Genomic DNA, 20,386 nt, shown 5'->3' on the forward strand with positions numbered 1-20,386 from the left:
GATTCTGGTTAGCCTCAAGACTTCTCCAAACACTCTCTGTTGAGACCTCTGGTCCTGATAAGTATAGCTAACTAAGAGAGAAATGATACTTTGCACATGCCATTTGTTGGAGTATTTCATTCATTTATTCATCTAATCAACTGACATTAATTGAGCACCTACTGTGTATGGGGTGCTATATCCACCTTTTAGTTGACTGAAATAAAAGTCTTGACTTTAGGAATACTTCACAGTCAAGAGGAGACAAATAGGTAAATAGACAGAAGGCAGAATGCAGACAATGCAGAATGTTACAATGCAGAATGTGAAGACAGTGATGGCGGATTTTAGAATGTGAGATGGAAGCTCAGAAAAGGGGCCTTGAATGAGGCCTGATGTGGCCAGAGAAGACTTCTGGAAGGAAGTTATGCTGAGCTGGACTTTGAAGGATGAGCTGGAGTCTGATACAAAAGAAAAGCTGGTATCATGCCAATATTTCCCCTGCCTTTTTCAGGAGGAGGAAATACCTCCTGGTATTATCTGAATATTTTCTCCCTCCTTTTCCCCACCAATTTGGAGTAAAACATGCCTTCAGGAGAAAAGAGGAAACATTGATGACTAAGTGCCCCCTCTGGCTATTCTGACTTATAAATGGATTTTCAGTATCTCTGGTTTGCTGACAGGAGGACATACCCAGATTTTGTTTAATAATCTGGAAGAAAGAGCCAAAAGCTTTACCCCCTGGATATTCATTAGTAATCAAGGGAATACTATTTTCTTGCCCCCCTCCGCAGAGTGTTCTCATTGATAAAGAGACTGCAAGTCGACTGAAGTCTGTGATTAACACTACTCTGATTGTCACCAGCATACCTTATATTATCATGGCGCTGGGTGTGTTTTTTGGTCTGATCTTCACCTGGCTTGCGTGCAGAGGACAGAGGTCCACGGATGAGGTGAGCAGTGGCTGGAGGAATGTCTGCCTTACTAGATTATGTTCCCTGAGGACTTCAGCTGTGCTTCATTGAAGGGGTGTCCGTGGGCTCATGAGGGTGGACTCTGAGGTTTGAGGCTGGGCACAGTGATTTCATGGTTGTGTTACTGCTGAGCCAAATTAGGGGCAAGGGAAGTGTGTCAAAGATGGAGGGGTGATGGGATAATACTGTTCAGCGTTTCAGACTCTCTTGTTGGGACTAGAACCCCTGGGAGTAAGGATTACATCTTTGAAAAGAAGAATATATAACAGCTGAGCACCCAGACTTTGGCGTCAGAGTGTCCAGGTTCAAATCCCAGTTTTGACTCTTAATAGCTATGTGACCCTAGAAATCGTGCCTCAGCTTCTCCATCTGTAAGATGGGATAACTGAGCCTCACTTAGGAAGTTTTTTGTGAGGACTTGATGATACTTTAAACATAAAGCACTTGGCCCAGTGTAAATATTTAGTAAGAGCTCAATAAATATTAGTTACAGGACAAAACAGCTCCGTAATTACAGAGCAAGGCAGCCAGGGATCTGCTTGGGAAGAATCCCTGGTGTATCAGGAGATACCTACCACTGACTCGTTACTGCACAATAAATGGTGGGCACGGGGGAGTGGTTCCTTTTCTGGAGGGATGGGAACATCCCCCACATGGATGGGATAACGGTCAGGCTGGCTTCCCGAAGTGACCAACAGGCCAACCCAGGGGTCTAAACACCTTCAATGAGCCTTTCTTAAATTCTCACCAGCTTTCCAGTTGGCAACAGAGGCTTTTTCCCCTTCTCTCTTCACCGCCTCCATTAAGTGTCTGAGGCAAATATGAAGTAGGAAATGAAATAGGCTGAAACCATCTAAATCACGTTAGCTCAGATTTCCGTCTTCCACATGCTTCCAGTATGCCTCTGGACCCACACCCATCACATTAGCGTGAATTAGGGGTGAGGCAGCATCTTTCCATTTCTATCTATGGATTTTAAAGTCACTGTAAAATGGATCTTACTGCTACAGACACAGATGAAAGCCCACATAAATGTCATGACTGCTCCTACAGTTAACCATCTTCACATATTCAACAAGCAAACAGTTATTGATCACCCACCACCTCTAAGACATGGTTCTCTGATGGGTTTCCACTTGAAGGAGGCACATTAAATAATGTGTGATGAGGATTATGTTTCACGTGGACACCGGGAAGGGTACCTGCTCCAGGGGCAGTGTGAGGGTGTTAGAGCAGGCCTCCTGGAGAGGATTAGAGCTGAAAAAGACGGAACACAAGGAAGCAGGCCAAGAGAAGAGAAGGTGAGTGGGACGACATCCTTCCTATCGTTTTCTCCTCTTTCCACCTTCCTCCACCCCCTCCCCACACCTTTCCTATCTGGGGAGAAGCCAATGACGTGACTGCCTGACCCCACTGTCCTCTCTCTTCTGGTCTCAGGGAACTGCAGATGAAAGAGCGCCCCTCATACGAACCTAATCCAACCGTGAGCCGTGCCTGGGGAAGGAAGCATGCGCACTGTTGTGACCTGGGCCATGATGACGTGGGGTGACCGTCTGTGTCCTCACGGGCTTGTCGCCTGCTGAGACAGGAGGAGGACACCCCGTGCCGGCGTGTGATGAGCCCCTTCCATCAGAGGTTCAGAAACAGGCTGACTTGGTTGGCCGTTAGGATCCTGTGGTCCCTGACAGATTGTTTTGTTTTTCATGTGTCTAGCAAGTATTTAATAAACGCTTGTAATTTTTTGTTATTGTTGGGTGCTGGTAGCTCCAGAATTTTGTGACCACTGTCGTGGTTATAATGTCTTTGCATCACTTGTTAATGCTACTTGGTCTAACCTTATTCAGTACTCTTCATTCACCAGACTTTGTGCTCAGAATACATAAATATTACTTTAGGTTGTATTCCTCCATTCATTTCATCCACCAAACCGAAGTAAATAAGAGCTCGGAATGCAGGGTAAAATGGTAAACATCATTCAGTAGTATTCAAAGGCATTTAATTTCCTCTTTTGAAAAAGTACATATTGCCTTTCTTGTGAATCTTCAGTTCATAATTCCTCCAGGATGATAATTCAGTCTTCTGACCAACTTTTACCCAAGATAGGAATCAGGCGGGGAAGGGGTTGGTGGGGTGGTCCCCAGGAGTTGAGAGTAATAAGCACCTGAGGATTTTTGACTTGTACTTTTGTGAATCGAGAGAATGCATAAATAATGTTGCTGAAGACAAGTACAGATATTTCATATAGAATAGAGTGCTAGTTATGACCTTCGTGGGTAGTTTTTTTTTATTAGAATGATCTTGATGTGGAAAGATGTTTCTGGGAAAATGTAATCAGTAAATGATTTTTTCCCCCCGAACCACCCTTGCCAAATACAACTGTATTAACTACAGTACTATTGAGTGATTATTTGTAAAATTATTTATCAATATAGGAAATCTATCTATCCACAACCTAACTTACACTTAAATTTCAGGAAGTCTTACTGCACTAAATACACATTTCTTCTGGGGCAGTCTTCTTGGGAACTCTGAAATTGTTTTTATGAGTTGTTCTCTCCTCAGATTCAGTTCCTTCTGGTGTTTTGTGGCTCACTATCACTCACTGAATAGAGAAAAATGTGCCCTGCGCTTCCTGTGACAGTCGTTTTGCTGACAGATTGATGGAAGTACTTTTAAGAAAGGTCGCTTGGTGTCAAAAGCAGACCCACCTGTCTGCAGAAGACCTCTTGACTCTCAACGTAACCTGAGTTAGAATTGAGAACCATCCATTGTCACAGAATTCAAACATATTTAAGGGCAGTTTCTCTGATTCTTAATGCTCACCATTCATTTTGGATTGAGAAACTTGTACAGTTAAACTGGCAGACCACACAGAGAACTTCTTAACAATTGAATCATTCTGCAGGATTTTTTTTGTTTAAAACGGGATTTCAGTTTAAGCAAACGAGGGGAAAAAGCCACAGATTTCACAAATATAGCTTATGATCCCGGTATGGAGGCAATAAGTCATTTCCTTGCCCCAATTTTCCTACTCTCTACACTAAAGCAATATGTAATGTTTCCCTTTTTTGAAGGAGCAATTCATTAAACTCTCAGTTTCTCTATAAATTAAGATAGAACCTATAGATACCCCAAATCACCAAAATGTGAGATGCTAAATTGAAGTTGTCTTTAGTAGTGCCAAATATCTAGATGTTTTAATTCATCAACATTTAACTAGATAATTGAGACATCTTACTGTTATGCACCCACTTATTCACACAAATAAAACTGATAAGTCAATGCATACCTGTTGATTCATTCTATTATCAAGATATAATCATCTGAGAGGAGGAAATTTTTAAATACTATGATAACAGTTAAAGATGTACACATTTTGACTGAATCTCACACAGCCAAGGACCCCAAAACATTATTTTCATATGATTCTTAATAGTTACTTGGCTTAAAAAAATCACATTTGATATTTTCCTCCTAAAAAATCTGTGGCAAACCCATACGCTGCAGTCAAGATTATGGACTGGTTAAGAACGAATGTACCTATTTGGTTTTCGGTTGAAAATAACAAACCGTTCCTCATGATCATTTTTGTGGAGCTGTTATCCTAGACAGGCTCCCAAAATCTTTGTGACTGTCACAATCAAAGAATACCATGTCCTGTACTATGATGCTCAATTTACAGAGAAACCCAACACAGGTTACCTCCCTTCTCTCGGGGAAAACTGGGAGTTGAACACAGGACAGGAAGTGGGCTTTGCCACTTTTCCACTCCAGGCTTCTCCCACTAGACTTTATTCCAGAAAGATCACTAATGGTCAAGCAGGGCAGGTACTACACAACTAACTTCTATTGGGGTTTTTACTTAAGAGAGACTAATTCTTTATTTCAATTGCTTGAAATGACAGTTCTGTAAAAGGTGACCTCCATCCTCGGCCCTCTGAGTACTATCACTGGGATTAATTGCTTGTGACTATTTAAGAGAATGCTGCCCAGAATGTCCTTCCTGTAGTTTATACTGCTGGTTCCTTTCATGTGATTCTTGACATGTGTATTTCTACCCTTAATGCAATGGAATATTTCACTAATAAAAAACTTTCTATGAAATTGCACTGGAAACTGTATGTTATGTCATCAGGTGTTCAGTAGTCTATGGAGTTTCATTTGAAAGGTGCTCTTCGCCCTGTGGATGGAATCAGGCCTGAGTCATACCCCTTAGGCCACCTCCAATTTGAGCTCAAACTATGATGGACAGTTTATAGGCAGCCTGACAAGCCTCCCTTCAAGTAGGTCCGATGCTGTGCGTTTTTGCCTCAAGTCTTTCTCCGGAGCCCTGGAAGCCCCCCAGGAATATGGGGGTTAATACTCCCAATTACTCATGCTCTGGGGCTTCCCAGGTGGCTCAGTGGTAAAGAATCCGCCTGCCAATGCAGGAGATGCAAGAGATGCAAGAGACGTGGGTTTGATCCCTGGGTTGGGAAGATCCCCTGGAGAAGGAAATGGCAACCCACTCCAGTATTCTTGCCTGGAGAATCCCATGGACAGAGGAGCCTGATGAGCTGCAGTCCTTGGCGTCGCAAAGAGTTGGACAGGACTTAGTGACTGAATAGCAACAATAGTTGATGCTCAACTAGAGCGGGCAGGAGTCAGCTGATAAGGGCTCCATCCTCAGAGGGCCAGTTCTCAGGCTCACTCTACGTGGTTCCTCAGCCAGGGCTGCCCAGACCAGAAACTGCCCCTGTTATCATTCCTTCATCCCTGGCCTCATGGTCCTTACCCTCGCACGGCTGCTTCCAACCAAATAATCTACCTGTTTTAACTATCCCTATTCAGGTCTGTTTCCAGGTAAATGCAAACTGAAATACAGACAAATCCACCCAGAGTGCTCAGCAAGATCAGAGAGCTGTTGGAGAAATACTAGACCTTTGTGTCTGCAGATGTTTGGACTGAAGTTGTTAGCCCCCAAATTTAGATTATCTTTAAAACCTTTCCCATGCCAATAATACTGCAACTTATTTCTGAAGTCAGAGCCAATCCAGATCAACCATAACATTTAGCTCAGTGTTACAAACATTCTTATATTATTAAGGATACTTGAAAACCTCAGCATATGTGCTTCCTAGGGACTCCCAAAGCTACTGGCTTAAGTCACAGGAGAAGTGGTGGGATCATAAATGTAAACTTTCAATGAAGTTTCATGATGTTCTGGGAACCTGACTTGGAGCTGAGGGAAGGCTTGACTAAGGAAGCAACATTTGATTGAGACTGAAGAACAGGCAAAGGGAAGCATTGCAGACAAAGGTAACTGGGCGTGTGCAGGAGCTGGAAGGAACATGTTACATGTGACTGAGATAATATTTGGCTAGAATTCAGAGAAGAAAGAATAGTGGGAGATTAGCCTGGAAAGAAAGGCAGTCTTATTGTGCCATGTTAAAGATTTTGTTACATATTGTATGATTCTACTTGCACCTGGTACTTAGAATAGATTCACAGAGACAGAGTTTGTAAAGAGTGGTTACCGGGGGCTGAGAGAGTGGGGTTATTGGGTGCCCCCGTTGTGTCTCTTTGTGACCCTACTGACTTATAGTCCAGCAGGCTGCTCTGTCCTTGAGATTGTTCAGGCAAGAATACTGGAGTGGGTTGCCGTTTTCTCCTCCAAGGGATCTTTCTAGCTCAGGGCTCAAACTTGCAACTCTTGCATGGGCAGGCGGATTCTTTACCTACTAGCGCCACTATTGCTAAGGCCAACAGGAAGCCATCAAAGGGTTGTGAACTGGGCTGTTGGCCGGTGCAGGACAGGGAGAAGAATGGGAGATATGACAGGTTTGCTTAGGAAAAACTCACTCTAGCTGCAAGGTGAATAAACTGAAAGAGTCAACCTGGATACAGGGAGGTCAGTTACAAGGCTGTTGTGTTAGGTGGTTTCTTTGGGGTCCCCACTGACGTTTAAGATGGATTTTGTCTAGGTATCATGAACCAGCTGGCAGGGTGAATTCCACAAAGTTGCAGAGCATGGATTAAGTAATGGGTTTAATATAGAAAAAAAAAATTACAGGAAAAGGAAAGCAGAGGCCCTCCATCTTCCTGTCATCCCATGGAGAGGCAAGCTGAGGGTCAGAGCTCTGTTTGTTTCAGTGCAGAGAGCATATTTACCTCTTTATAGGACGAGTGTGAAAAAGCAGTCTTGTCGATGGAGGAATACACAAGCAAGTGAACAACAGGCAGTTTGGCCTTGGGCTGCCTACAGAATGTTACAGTCTCCACTGCTGGGGTGAACACACCAGTTACATGGGACCCACCAATGGGTGCAGCCCTTCCCCTCCCCGAGGAGAAGGGGGAACCCCCAGTCACAGCTCGCTCATTCACCAGGCAACCTAGAATGAACAGCCAAGGTCATAGTCCGACTGTCCTGCTCATTACACAGTACGGGCTGCTGCAGTAGTCTAGGCAGGAGCTGGCAAACATTGTTTTTTTTTTGTAAAAAGCCACTTAGAAAATAGTTTAGGCTTTGCAAGCCTCTCTGTCACAACTACTGACCTCTGTTCTTAAAGCATGAAAGCAGTCATAGACACCACGTAAGTGAATATGTCTGCCACCCAAAGAAACTGTGTTTATAAAAATAGCAGCCCACGTTTGGCCCGTGGGCTGGCATTTGCTGATCCCTGGTCTGGGCAAGAGGTTACAGAAATTTGAATCAGGGAGATGGCAGTGGAAATGAAGTATTTTTGAAATATTTAAAAGATAAAATATGTAAGTTGTTGTTGTTCAGTTGCTAAGTCGTGTCCGGCTCTTTGCAATCAAAATAATGGGACTTGGAGATAGAAATGGGAAAGGCAAGGGAGAGAAGCATATCAAGGCAATCATTCACCCCACAGTACTGAATAAGAGCCTGTCGTGTGGATGGGCACTCTGTTAGCACTAGGAACACAACCAGTAAACAAAGCAAAGTTTTCTGTCCTTACAGCACTAAGATTAAGAGCAAGTGTGCTAAGTCACTTCAGTCGTGTCCGAATCTGTGCGACCCGATGGACTGTAGCCCGCCAGGCTCCTCTGTCCATGGGATTCTCTAGGCAAGAGTACTGGAGTGGGTTGCCAGGCTCTCGTCTAGGGCATCTTCCCAACCCAGGGATGGAACTTGCATCTCTTATGTCTCCTGCATTGGCAGGTGTGTTCTTTGGTGGTGGTAACTGCTAAGGATATTAAAGTAGCCAGTGACAGGAGTGGAATCAGGGGAGGCTTTGTATTGAAGAAATGCTCAGCCATTCTTTTCCATCTGAGATGGTTCTCATTTTCCTACCCATAATTTCTGTGATTTGGCTCGGCTGGTTCTTCTGTCTCTTGGGCTCTGCTCTGGTCATATTACTGGTGCTCAGCTGTAACCTCTTCTCACTTGATCCTCTCTCCCTGACAATCCCATTGGCTCCCAGCCTTCAATAACAACCTAAACCTCATGGACCTCTCAGTTTAACCTCAATCCCACATATCCAAGCACCTGCTGGATATCCTCAACCAGCTTGTGCTCAAATCCAGTAAATAAAGCAAGGAACTCATTTTTTAATTTTTCCTTATCTTCCTCCCAAGTTCCAATGTCATCACAGTGTAGCTGGCTGTACAAGCCAGGAACCAGGGGCTCCTGCTAGACTCCTGCTTGCCTGCCTCTCCACACCCATCAGTCATTAAGCCCACCTGCTCTTCGGTCTCCATTCCTGTTGTCCTCATCCATATACTAGTGTTCTCACCGAGACTCCTGGAATGACCACTTTTACAATTATTTAATTACTCACATTTTCAAAACCTGTAATGGGTTTAATATGGCAAAGTTTTCCTCCACCCCATCTCCTTGCCACTCAATTCATCTTCTCAGAAAACCAAAGTTACTCATTTTTAAACACGTATCTTTCCAGGTATATTTTATACAAATATGTGTAATTACATATTCTAGCCCCCTTTTTCTCCACCGAAATTGTAGCATACCATAGTCAAGGTATTGTGTTTACGTAATTTATCTTTGAGATCTTTCTTTTCAGTACACAGCTTTACTGTTCCTATTGCATCGCTGAATAGTATTCCTTTGTATGAATGCAACTATTTAGGCAAAACAGTTTCCAATCATTTGTTATTATAAACTGTTGTAACAGATAACCTTGTATTCCATTAATTTTGCCAAATAATTTACAAGATAAATTCCTGGAAGTAGCATTGCTAGATCCAAAGACAATTTTAGTAGACATATGGAATTTTTGTTGATTTTATTTGTATTAAAGTTACAAAAGCACATAGATTTAAGAATCACATAATTCTACAAAGTCTCCACCAAGAATTCTTTTCTCCCTCTATTCTCTTTTTCTAATTTAAATTTATTTTTAATTGGAGGGTAACTGCCTTACAATGTTGTGGTTTCTGCCATACATCAACATGAATCAGTCATAAGTACCACTATGTTCCCTCCCTCTTGAACTTTTCTCCCACCCTACCTGCCAAGAATTCTACAAAACAAAAAAAACTAAATTCTCAGAGGCACTTCTTTCTGCCTTTTTATCCCCCCGCCCCACCCCCAGTTTTACCCCATAACTTTAAGTGAGCTGGTGCTTGGTGAATGTTCCATTGCCTCTCCAAGGGCGTCCTGGGTAGCTCAAATGGTAAAGAATCTGCCTGCAATGCCGAAGACGTGGGTTCGATCCCTGGGTCCGATCTCTGGGTCGGGAATCCCCTGGAGAAGGGCATGGCAACCCACTCCAGTATTCTTGCCTGGAGAATTCCACGGGTTGAGGAGCCTAGCGGCCTACAGTCCACGGGGTCGCAGAGTCGGATGCGACTTTCACTTTCACATTGACTTTCCACTACAGAAAAGGACGATTTAGCTTTCTTTCCTACCCTGTCTTCATTAGACACTGGCATTCAGCCTGCTTGCACATCGTTCCCAAGGGGCCTCCCTAGAGCCGTTTTTTTAAAGGCTCTCGGGCGACAGGTCTCAGCAAGCTTCCCTGCATCTCAGCTAGGCTGTGCAGCTCCCCGCCACGTGAAGCCACAGGGCCCCCGGAAGCTAGCCGGGCCGGGGGCGTTCCCTCTCCAGCCTCCACCCCCTACGCCTTTCCAGCATTCAGGCCTGTACGGCTAGGCCAGAAAAGAGGCGGAACTCCCTGATCTGGAGGCAGTTTCCTCGCCGGATTGAAAAGCGGAGTGCACCGAGTGTCGCGGGAGCAGCACCTTGGTCCCCGTGCTCCCGCGACATGGCCTTCAACTTTGGCACTCCGTCTGGCACTTCAGGTACCGCTGCAGCCACCGCGGCTCCCGCGGGTGAGTGACTTCCCCGGACCTTCTCCGGGCGAGGAGGGGAGGTCTTTGGTCCGGCCCTTCGGTCCGAGACTGTTCGGCTTGGGGATCCTGGGGTCTCCTGCCCGCGCGGAGACTTTGGGGGCTTCGGAAAAGGGCGGGCGGCAGCCGAGCGGGCGCCAGCGGCTCCTGAGGAGGCCGCGGGAGGAATGGGGGCCCAACCCGGTGCTCGCGCGCGCGGGGCCCCGCAGGCCCTTCTCCTCCTAGGGTGCGTTTCCCGCCATCCGGGAGTCGGGCTCAGAGAGACCCGAGGCGGCTTCTGTCACCCTTTGCCAGAGACCCGTTCTCCCTCCCTTCCCCGCCTCAGCCTCCAGGACTTGCGCGAACTCTTCCCCGGTTTCCCGCTGCTGGGTTCGGCGAGGATCCGGCTGGGGAGACTGAAGCGCTGCCCTGCGCTCCCTCGGCCCTGGCCCTTTAGCTTCTCGCTGCGGGACTGCAGGCTCCTGCCCCTTCCTCCTGTCCCCGCCTCCTCCTCGGCTTTCTTAACTCAGGTTGGAGCAAAGTCAGGGTTTGTCTTTGTTCACTTCTGTGAAACCTCCTGCAGACTCTTCTAATCCTTATCTTGCTTTCTTTTTCTTCTTTTTTCTTCCCCCTCTCCCCTTTTAAAATTCTGTTTGTTTCTTTGCCTGCACGCCTATCAGGATTTGGTGGGCTTGAGACTGCCAACTCCACCGCCAGTGGGTTTAATTTTGGGGGTTTCGGATTAACTGCTAATCCTGCAGTGAACTTTAATATTGGGAATTTCGGTGTTTCTACCACCTCGGCGACTCCGTTCAATTTTGGTAACAGTCTGGCAAGTGCAGGTAGATATGCGGGTCGTCTGTGTAACGAATGTTGGGAGCTGGAGTCCAAGAATATTTTGTGGTTCCAGAGTTTGAGAAAGAACAGAGACTTGTCTAATAAGGAAAGAAAAATCATTTCCTAACGTCTAACCAAAAACATTTGTATTAAGTTTTGACTCTTAAAAGATTTGGAAGTTTTGCAAGTTATTATATAATATTCCTTTGTTAAATTTGCATTTGATTGAGTAGATTTGAGTGATTTGAAATTGGAGTGGATTTTTATTTTGAGTGGAATACGTCTTCCAAAGTATTAAATATCTCTTTTCAAAATATAAGTTCAACAGTCAGGCCCATTTTCCTGGAATTCTTGGACTCCTGCGGTCATTTTTTTTCCATTTTTCCTGCATCTTTCATTGGAAATTTCATTTGATTGTCTTTGTGTTTCCTGAGAGAAACAAATCTTATACGAACAGCAGCAACCTGTCTTGTTTTTTTAATCTGTATAATAATAATAATGTCTTTCTTTAATAAACTGAGCAGATTAGGATACATTTCTGTAAGATACTGTAATTATAGTAAGAATCCCCAGTTCTTTACTGGATTTTTTGAGAAATGACCAGAGCAGTTTAATTTATCTTCAGATAGCACTGACTTCTAAAATGTAGGCTAGACATCTTTGCACTAAAAAAGATAATTATGAATATTTTGTATCTATATGGATCATTTGAAGCTCATTGAAAATTCTGCAAAACACAAACTGTGTGTGTCTATATATATATATATATGAAAAAATTTTAAGTAGGTCTCTGTACCTAGCATATAATGACCCTATAGAAAAGTCTTGTTCTTCAGCTGCTCGTATATGAATTTATTGTTCATATTCTCTAACATATGCCACTTATGCCCATGCCAATTATATGCATTTGGTAAGCATGATTTATTCCCTAAGACCTATTTGGAAGTCTGGCATTTTGTGCAGTCACTTGTTACTGCAATGTGAATATGACCTTGGCATTTGATTTGAAAACATTTTGAAGAATACTTGAGTATTCCAAAGATTAAGCAATCTGTTATCATTAAGGTATATTTAAAGTGGTCACATATCACTGTTTTTGGTATGTTTACTTTTCCTTCTTTGCTTAAAATTGGCACTGGGTAAAACAGAAACATTATTCTGAAATTTGTGTTTCCAAACAAACCCACCCAGCTCGTAACTCAACAATAAATAAACCAGTTGGTATTTGCTTGATTTCGTGTTCATTTGGAGTTGTCACTGTTAAGTTTTGAGTTGTGATAACTGTTTTAACTACTTCTACGTATCTTCATTAACTTAGTCTTCAGCAAAGGATTGGTTGAAATTCTTGTATACTTTTTAAATTTTATATCCTAGCAGATCCATTATTATTAATAAATATTTTTCATATTACGGAGCATGTTAAGATACCAGTGCTTTTATTGTATAGCCAATTCAGAGTAGTTTTTCTGTGACAGACGTAATGAAAAAAATTAGGAACAATATTTAGTATATTAGTACTTTACGTGATTTTTATCAAAATGTTTGCAGTTTGCAGTACCACAGTAGAATCTACAAGTAAATAGAGTATTTGGTTGTGCCTGGATGCAACATGTAGTCTACTCTTGAATAATTTTCCCAGTCAGAATCATGTAATGACTATCAATGGGCTGTGGGTTTTTTTCCTTTTTGTATCTCTTACATTACAATATTAATGAATCTCTGTCTCTTATGCCAGAAATATATGAGATTGAAAGTTAGAATCCCAGAAAGTCTGCAGTATAACTCAGAGGACTAATGGTTCAAACATCTGTCTTAAAAGTCTTTTTCAGCATCTCTTTGGTAATCAAAGACTGACAGTAAGGGGAGAAAAAGCAATTTTATATTGGCTAGCATTCTACTCCACTCATATGTCAAGTTGCATTGGTAAAGATTAATCTTGTCTTTAGATTTATCTGAAAATGAAATTTGTGTATCTGTCAGTTCCCAAACTGTGGTGCAGGGTCTGGTGATGGCTCTGCTCTCCTTTGAGGCCACTACAGCCTTTGATTTTTTTTTTTTTTCCTTATCTCTTCAAGAAGTAACATTCTTGTCGTATAAAAGTCATTATATTGGTATGTTTAATTTGAAAAGTTGCTTAGTCTTGATGGAGACTAAGTAGAAATGTAAGTTAGAATATAAATTAATTCACCAAAACCAAGGTTGCAAACTGGCAAACACAGTCTGCTGATATGTTTATCACACTGTCTTAAAAATATTTGAATTAGTTGCAAAAAGTCAGTTGAATTCGGGTTTTAAATTATGTAAATTTTACATTAAAAGATCTAAATTTTTCTATTTCTCTTGGGGAAAATGGGAACATATATAACATACTCAACTACCATTCTCCTGTAGCAGTCATCTGCTGGAATTTAGGAACTGCTGCCATTTAAAAAAACTGCCCACATTGATCAGTTCCACCAGTCAGTAAACACCTAGCCTGTTTCATTAATATTAACAGCCTGTGTCTTGTAGACATTTGTTCCTGCTCTAAAAGTACATAGTCATTTTAGTGTTTGTTACACAAACATTAACTAAATAGGCTTAACATGTTTTCTCAGCCATAACTTAATCACCTCTTTAGTTGAAAGGTATATATTGCCTTGTGGCAAATACTTACATAAATTAAAAAAGAAATTACCTCGTATGTATTCAAAAATTCTTCATTTCTATTTTATTTATGCTTTTTTAATTAGGTGGGTTTGGAGGATTTGGGACAACGTCTACCACAGCGGGTTCTGCATTCAGCTTTTCTACTCCAGCTAACACAGGCACTACTGGTAAGAAGATATCGTATGTCATTTGTAGAAGAAAATGAGCTACAGATCAGATATCTTTTTTAACTTAAAATTGCTAATTTTTCATTCAAAGGATTCTTTGGTAGTACTCAGAACAAAGGTTTTGGATTTGGGACTGGTTTTGGCACGACAACTGGAACTAGTACTGGCTTAGGTACTGGTCTGGGGACCGGACTTGGATTTGGAGGATTTAATACGCAGCAGCAGCAACAGACTAGTAAGTACAAGAGGTTTTCATTTTCAGATATGAAACCATGACCATGTAGGTAATATCATTTAGTGCACTGTTCAAAACATTTGAGTAGATACCTTTTTTTTTTTTTTGGAGGAGTTATAAATATCATATTCCACAGGATCCCAAAAGCTATTTCTCATGTTCAAATATAGTGATAGCAACTGGGGAAAAGACAGATTGGCATGATTATGATTATAAGACCTCTGTTGAGTGTCATTCTATTAAAGTTTTTGTTGTTGGTAAAAACATATGTATGTAAAGCTGCACAGAAATACAGCTTCACGAATTGTATATAAGATGAATGCCCTTGTAGCCACTGGCCCATGTCAGGAGGTGGACCGCTAACCAGCCACTTCAGAAACCCTCCACATTCTCCTCCTAGTCATTTCCCCATCAAAGGAAATAGTTTTGCTTTTTATGTTGATCACTTCCTTACTTTTCTTTATGGTTTTGTTACTCAAGTGTGTGAACAGTAGTGTTCACTTTCATTTGTCTTAAATTTCTTTAAGTCCCCCTTTTTAGTTTTCTTTTTTATTTTTCAATTTGTTGATGAGGGAAGTTGACACTTAGGACTTTATGATTGCATTCCTTTTGTATAGATAACATACCTTTGTCCTCTGTATTTCTTGTAAATTGGGTTGGATCTAAGGGGTTATTTATATTGATCACTCAGTTTTTTATTTGTTTGCAAGACTACTTTATAAATAGTGTTTTTTTTTTTTTATCAAGAGGCATATAATATCTGATTGTCTCTATTTTTTGTGATGTTACCAGTGACCATTGGTGATGATTACCAAGGTCCATTAATTCATTAGGGGTTGTCAAATGGTATTATTCCAACTGTGTGCTTCCTTTTCCATTTATTTGTTGAAATAACTTCTGTAAAGAGAAACTTCTCCTCATCTACTATTTGAATAATTCTCCTTTATTCTTAGCTTTCAAAATAAAGATTTGGTTCCCTAGCCTTCTTCAGAGGTAATCTTTTTTTTAAATGTCAGGTACTGAAGTATTTAAATTATTTGATATTTTTCAGTCCATTGCTGTTTTCCATATAGATGTTTAAATTGTTCCATCTTTAGCCAGTGTAAGCCTCTTCAGGTTGGTTCCCAAGTCATGCTGGTACACAAGTGTAGAATTAGACTTTGATAGCTTCCTTACTAGCTGATGTGGCAGTATGTTCCAGGGTTATCTTGTATGTATGTATGCTTATATGCTTAGTCGCTTGGTTGTGTCCACCAGAGCCTGATGGGCTACAGTCCATGGGGTCGCAAAGAGTTGGACACATTCCTTTCTCCAGGAAATCTTCCTGACCCAGGGATTGAACCTGGGTCTCCTGCATTGTGGGCAGATTCTTGACAGCTGAGCCACCAGGGAAACCCTTTGTCTTGTATGGATTAGTATATTTAATTATCACAAGAACTCTATGAAATAGAACTCTTATTACCTCCATTTTATAGATGGAGGTAACTGAGAGAATCGTGCCTTGTCCATACGTCTTCTGAGATGCACAGGAAAACAGATTCAGGTTCCTTGACTTCCTCTGTAATGCTCCTTTTGCTTTTCTGCAGTTTGCTACCTCCTAAAATTACTTCCGTTTCATTTTTCTTAGATGACTTGATTGATTGGCTAGAATTCACCTACTCAGTCATTGAAGCTTAGTAACTTATTAAACATGAATTTCAACAATTATTAACCAATAAAATGAAGAAAATAGAATTTTTCATTCTTGCGTTACAAGAAATTAATATATCTTTATTACTCTCCTCCTGCAACAATATGAAGTTAGATGGAAATCCAAATAGTTAAGAAAAAGAAAGGAAAAATGAAGGTTTTTCTTTCTTGACATGAAGTCTCTTCAACTATATTACACTTAGTTTTCTTTGGAAAAAGGGGAGTTTGAATCTGGTGTTGTTCATTTTCAGAATGAAAAGGGTTCATTCTCCTTTAAATGTGTGTTGTTATGTCAAGACTCTGGGTATATAAGGTATATATCCTGGGTTTATAAGGTTGCTCATAATCTATAAGGAGATAGAATAGCAAAGTTTCAATTAGATTGTCTAATAAACATTCAGTTATAAAAAATAGATGTGTGAAAGCACTAAACTACACCATACACAGTGCTTTGGAATGTAGAGGAAAAGTCGAATCTTAAGGGACTTAGGTGGTTGGATCAAGTCAGAAAAGGATATTCTAGGCAGAGGGACTAACACAACAACGGCATGAATGCCTGGCACAGTGTGGTGAATTTGGGACCTGCTGTTGTAAGGAGTTTGAGTTTACTCCGCAAAGATTGTGAAGCTTTTGCGTCATTTTTAAAAACTCCTGTTTGTACGAGGCACTTGCTGTCTGATGCACCTAATCTCGGTTATCTGCTGACTTCCTGGACAGGACCTCTTATTCACTGAACACCTTGGCAGTTGATTCTGAGTTTTGCTGCGTGGCTCAGTCAGTAAAGCATCTGCCTGCAGTCCAGGAGATCTGGGTTCAATTCCTGGATCGGGAAGTTCCCCTGGAGAAGGAAATGGCAACCCACTCCACTATTCTTGCCTGGAGAATCCCATGAACCGAGGAGTCTGGCAGGCTATAATTTATGGCATTGCAAGAGTTGGATACGGCTTAGCGCTATCTTCTTCTTCTGAGTTTTGCTTTTTGACTTGTGCTGTCAATCTGAGTTATTTTAGCATTCACATACCTATGTACTCAAGACAGTCATGCCATCTACCTTTTATTCTGAAGACCTTCATTTCACTTTAGCCACAGATCTTACCTTGGACTTTGGCAACATCTGCTGCTGCTGCTGCTGCTAAGTTGCTTCAGTCGTGTCTGACTCTGTGCAACCCCATAGACGGCAGCCCACCAGGCTCCCCGTCCCTGGGATTCTCCAGGCAAGAACACTGGAGTGGGTTGCCATTTCCTTCTCCAGTGTGTGAAAGTGAAGTCGCTCAGTTGTGTCCGACTCGTAGCAACCCCATGGACTGCAGCCTCCCAGACTTCTCCATCCATGGGATTTTTCAGGCAAGAGTACTGGAGTGGGGTGCCATTGCCTTCTCTGTTGGCAACATCTGAAACTGTTCTAATTCCGTAATTCACTAATGTAAACATCCCACAACCTTTGCTTTTTAAGCCTACCTTTTCAACTACTTTCAACATAGCTGTTCTTAGAGCTTGTTTTGATTTTTAGACCACTGACACTTTCTACACTTCAGTCAGCTCCTTCACTGTTCTAACTAGCTTAAGAGTCCTTGTCCTTCCATTTCAGTCACTCTTACCAAGACGCTAAACTTCCTTATCCTTGTATCATGTTTCCTGGAAAGAACAACCTGAAGCCTGTGTAAGCCCGGTATCTATTTAGATACCGCTTGAGAAAATCATACAGTACAGGAGATTGAATAGTACCTCCAGATTCTTAATCGCCAACCCAAGTTGGGCCCTCAACATTGCTTGGCAATCCTGTGAAGTTTCTATTTTCAAATTATTCTCCTGCTTTCTATAAGTTATTTTAAGCCTTTATTCTCTTCAAATCTCAAATTTCTCTGTTCTCACTGTTAACAGATGGCCTTGACCTCTACTTCAAAGAGAAAATAGAAGCCCTCATTGTAATTCCTTCAGCTGCCCATTGCCAGACCTAGTTTATCTATCTCCCTCTGTATCCATTCTTTTCTCTTTTTGCCTGTGCTTTGGATCTCATATCCTCCCACCTTCTGGGGCCGCTTGTGCTGTGGATTATTTTTCCCAGCAGCCCCTTGCCCCATTCCACCTTTTACTCCCCACCAAAAAAGTCTTCAGCTTCTCTATCCAAGGATTATTCTCATCCATATGTAAAGAGTCTGCAGTTTCTTTTTTCTTTAAACAAAACAAAAAAACAAAACAACTTTTATTTCACATCTCTCTTCGGCTATTGCTGCCTATCACTCTCTTCTCCCCTTCATAATCTACTTGGAACAGATGTAAAAGAATGGGATCCCCTGCTGCTATCTTTAGTTACCTCTTAGACTACACTGTTTGGTTTCTAAATTCTTTCTTTACCCAATCAAGTGTGTGTGTAAGTTGATCAGTTGTGTCTGACTGTTTGCAGCCTCCTGGACTGTAACCCACCAGGTTCCTCTGTCCATGGAACTTTTTAGGCAATAATGCTGGAGTGGGTATTATATCCCCTTCTCCAGGGGATCTTCCTGACCCAGGGATCGAACCCTGGTCTCCCACATTGCAAGCAGATTCTTCGCCATCTGAGCCATCAGGGAAGCCCAATCAAGTAATTAAGGTCATTAATCTCTCAAATCCACTGAACATCCACTGTTCTTGAACTGTGAAAAAGTCTAACATATAAAAATAGAATAGTAAAATGACCCCATAGTCTACCAAATAGATTGAACAAAAATCAGAATCTACCACATTTGCTCTCTCTCCTCCTTCCTCGTCTGTTTTTTTTTTTTTAATTGCTGAAGTACTTTAAAGCAAACCTCAAACATCTCGCTTCACGCTTATTTTACTGCTTTACTGTACTTTTCTCTTTAAAACCATGGAGTCATTCCAACTCACAGCTCCTTGGTATCATCTAATACCCAGCCTTAATCAGATTCCCCATATGTCTCAGTAAAGTTTTCCTCAGTTGGCTTGTTCAAATCATGATCGAAACAGAGCCACACATTTACATTCTTGTTATGTCTGCTAGTATAGAGAATTCTTTTCAGTACAGATAGTTTCTTACTTAAGGTTTCTTTTTTTTTTTTTAACCTGGCTCGTGAATTGTTGAAGAAATCGAACCAGTTGTGCTGTGAAATATCCCTTATTCTAGATTTCTTGGTTTCCTTGTAGAATCATTTAACTCTATGCCTCAAATTTCTGGTGAATGACGTTAGCTTTTAGGTACTTTATTAGACTTAAGTTTGACTTTTTAGCATGAATACTCTGCAGGTGGTGCTGTGTGCTTCCTGTTAAGAGGCTGTCTCCTTTAAGAGATGCTAAGATTGACCAGTTGGTTCAGGTGGTGAGGCTAACCTATAAAGTTCCCCATCATTCTTTAACCTAATGGTTTTGTTAACTGATAGCCATTGCCTCAATCAGTTACTTTATGAGGAGTTGCAGAATGGTGACTTTCTAATTGTGCCCTGTCTTCCACACTGTAATTCTTTTACTGAAATTTTACTGAATTTTACTGAAATTCTTCTGTAAAAGGAGTTTTTCTTCATCCCTTTCCCCCCCAAGACTGCTTGGTCACCCTGAAATAGAATTTGTATAGGAAAGGCATAATAAATTCTTTCTTTTTAATTGATAGTATTTGTAAGAAGTTTTTGGTTCCTGATTATTTCCAGTGGTATCCAAGGAGTTGAGAGTTTTCTAAATTTTTGACTTTTACTTTTAAAAATTATCATTTTGAATGCATGAGATTAATAAATTGAATATGTTTGAATTGGTTACATTCATTATTCTTTTTGATGCTGAGATTGTCACATTTTTGGCCAGTGTGAGCCCTCAGCTTCAGTGATGGTCTGGTCTTTTTTTCCCTCCTACCCTGTTGTTTAGTAGTCCATATTCCTTTTGCCAGCTCATCTTCCCCTCCTCTTTGACACAGAGATTTGCACACGCTGTTATTCTTTGCTGCTGCCCCTGGCCTGGCTGACCACTTCTTTTAGACCGTAGCTGAAGAGTAGCCTCTCTTGACCCTCCTGCCCCAGTCTTGATTAGCTCCCTCATTTAGACTCTCAGAGCCTCTGCTTCTTTGAGGCACTTATCACAACTGCGAATATTTGTTTGATATGCTCAGCTTGTGTAAAGAATCAGTCTTGTTTACCACCATATCCTTAGTTTTTGCCTCTCTGTCTGGCACTTAGGAACTATTCAATAAATATCTGTTGAATGAATACATGGTGCAACAATGAATGAAAGTATGTATTAACATATATGTATGATATATAAAAGCAGGAGAGATTGTATTGTCAGGAAATCTAAGGGAGAATAGTTTTCAAGGAGGATATGTATTCCATGAAAGGTGGAAGATTTTCAATAGCATGGGGCCCTGCCCTGAAAAGATAGAATGGTGTGAGAAGTCTAGTATGGTAAGGCTTTGAAAGAATCTATTAGATTTTGTTATTTGTGTTTCTCAGATGCCTGCTTGAGTAGACTAATGTGGTTGGAATCCAATGTGAAGTGTAAATTAGTAAAGATGATAGTTTGCTAATCTTACTTAAAAACTGAAGATGATAAAGCATGGGAATTTTTTGTTGGAGGCTACAAAG

At 41.4% G+C, this 20,386-nt stretch overlaps 2 protein-coding genes across 3 annotated transcripts in view; both read left to right on the forward strand.

Annotated features, from left to right (window-relative positions):
- Positions 1-5,057, forward strand: part of SCARB2 (scavenger receptor class B member 2) — a 76,445-nt gene extending 71,388 nt beyond the window's left edge. The window contains exons 11-12 of the mRNA XM_020894657.2: positions 774-932; positions 2,391-5,057. Of these exons, the coding sequence (XP_020750316.1) occupies positions 774-932; positions 2,391-2,429 (198 nt within the window). The 3' untranslated portion in view covers positions 2,430-5,057. The remainder of the gene's footprint in view (positions 1-773; positions 933-2,390) is intronic.
- A 4,940-nt stretch (positions 5,058-9,997) lies between these two features.
- Positions 9,998-20,386, forward strand: part of NUP54 (nucleoporin 54) — a 30,155-nt gene continuing 19,766 nt past the window's right edge. Inside the window, exons 1-4 of one of the 2 annotated variants that reach the window (XM_070458284.1) lie at positions 9,998-10,247; positions 10,925-11,086; positions 13,814-13,897; positions 13,989-14,132. In XM_070458284.1, the coding sequence (XP_070314385.1) occupies positions 10,181-10,247; positions 10,925-11,086; positions 13,814-13,897; positions 13,989-14,132 (457 nt within the window). In that variant the 5' untranslated portion in view covers positions 9,998-10,180. The remainder of the gene's footprint in view (positions 10,248-10,924; positions 11,087-13,813; positions 13,898-13,988; positions 14,133-20,386) is intronic. The other variant, XM_020894656.2, reaches the window with a different exon arrangement.

The sequence above is a fragment of the Odocoileus virginianus genome, chromosome 29 (genome assembly GCF_023699985.2).
Source record: "Odocoileus virginianus isolate 20LAN1187 ecotype Illinois chromosome 29, Ovbor_1.2, whole genome shotgun sequence".
Lineage (NCBI taxonomy): Eukaryota > Metazoa > Chordata > Mammalia > Artiodactyla > Cervidae > Odocoileus > Odocoileus virginianus.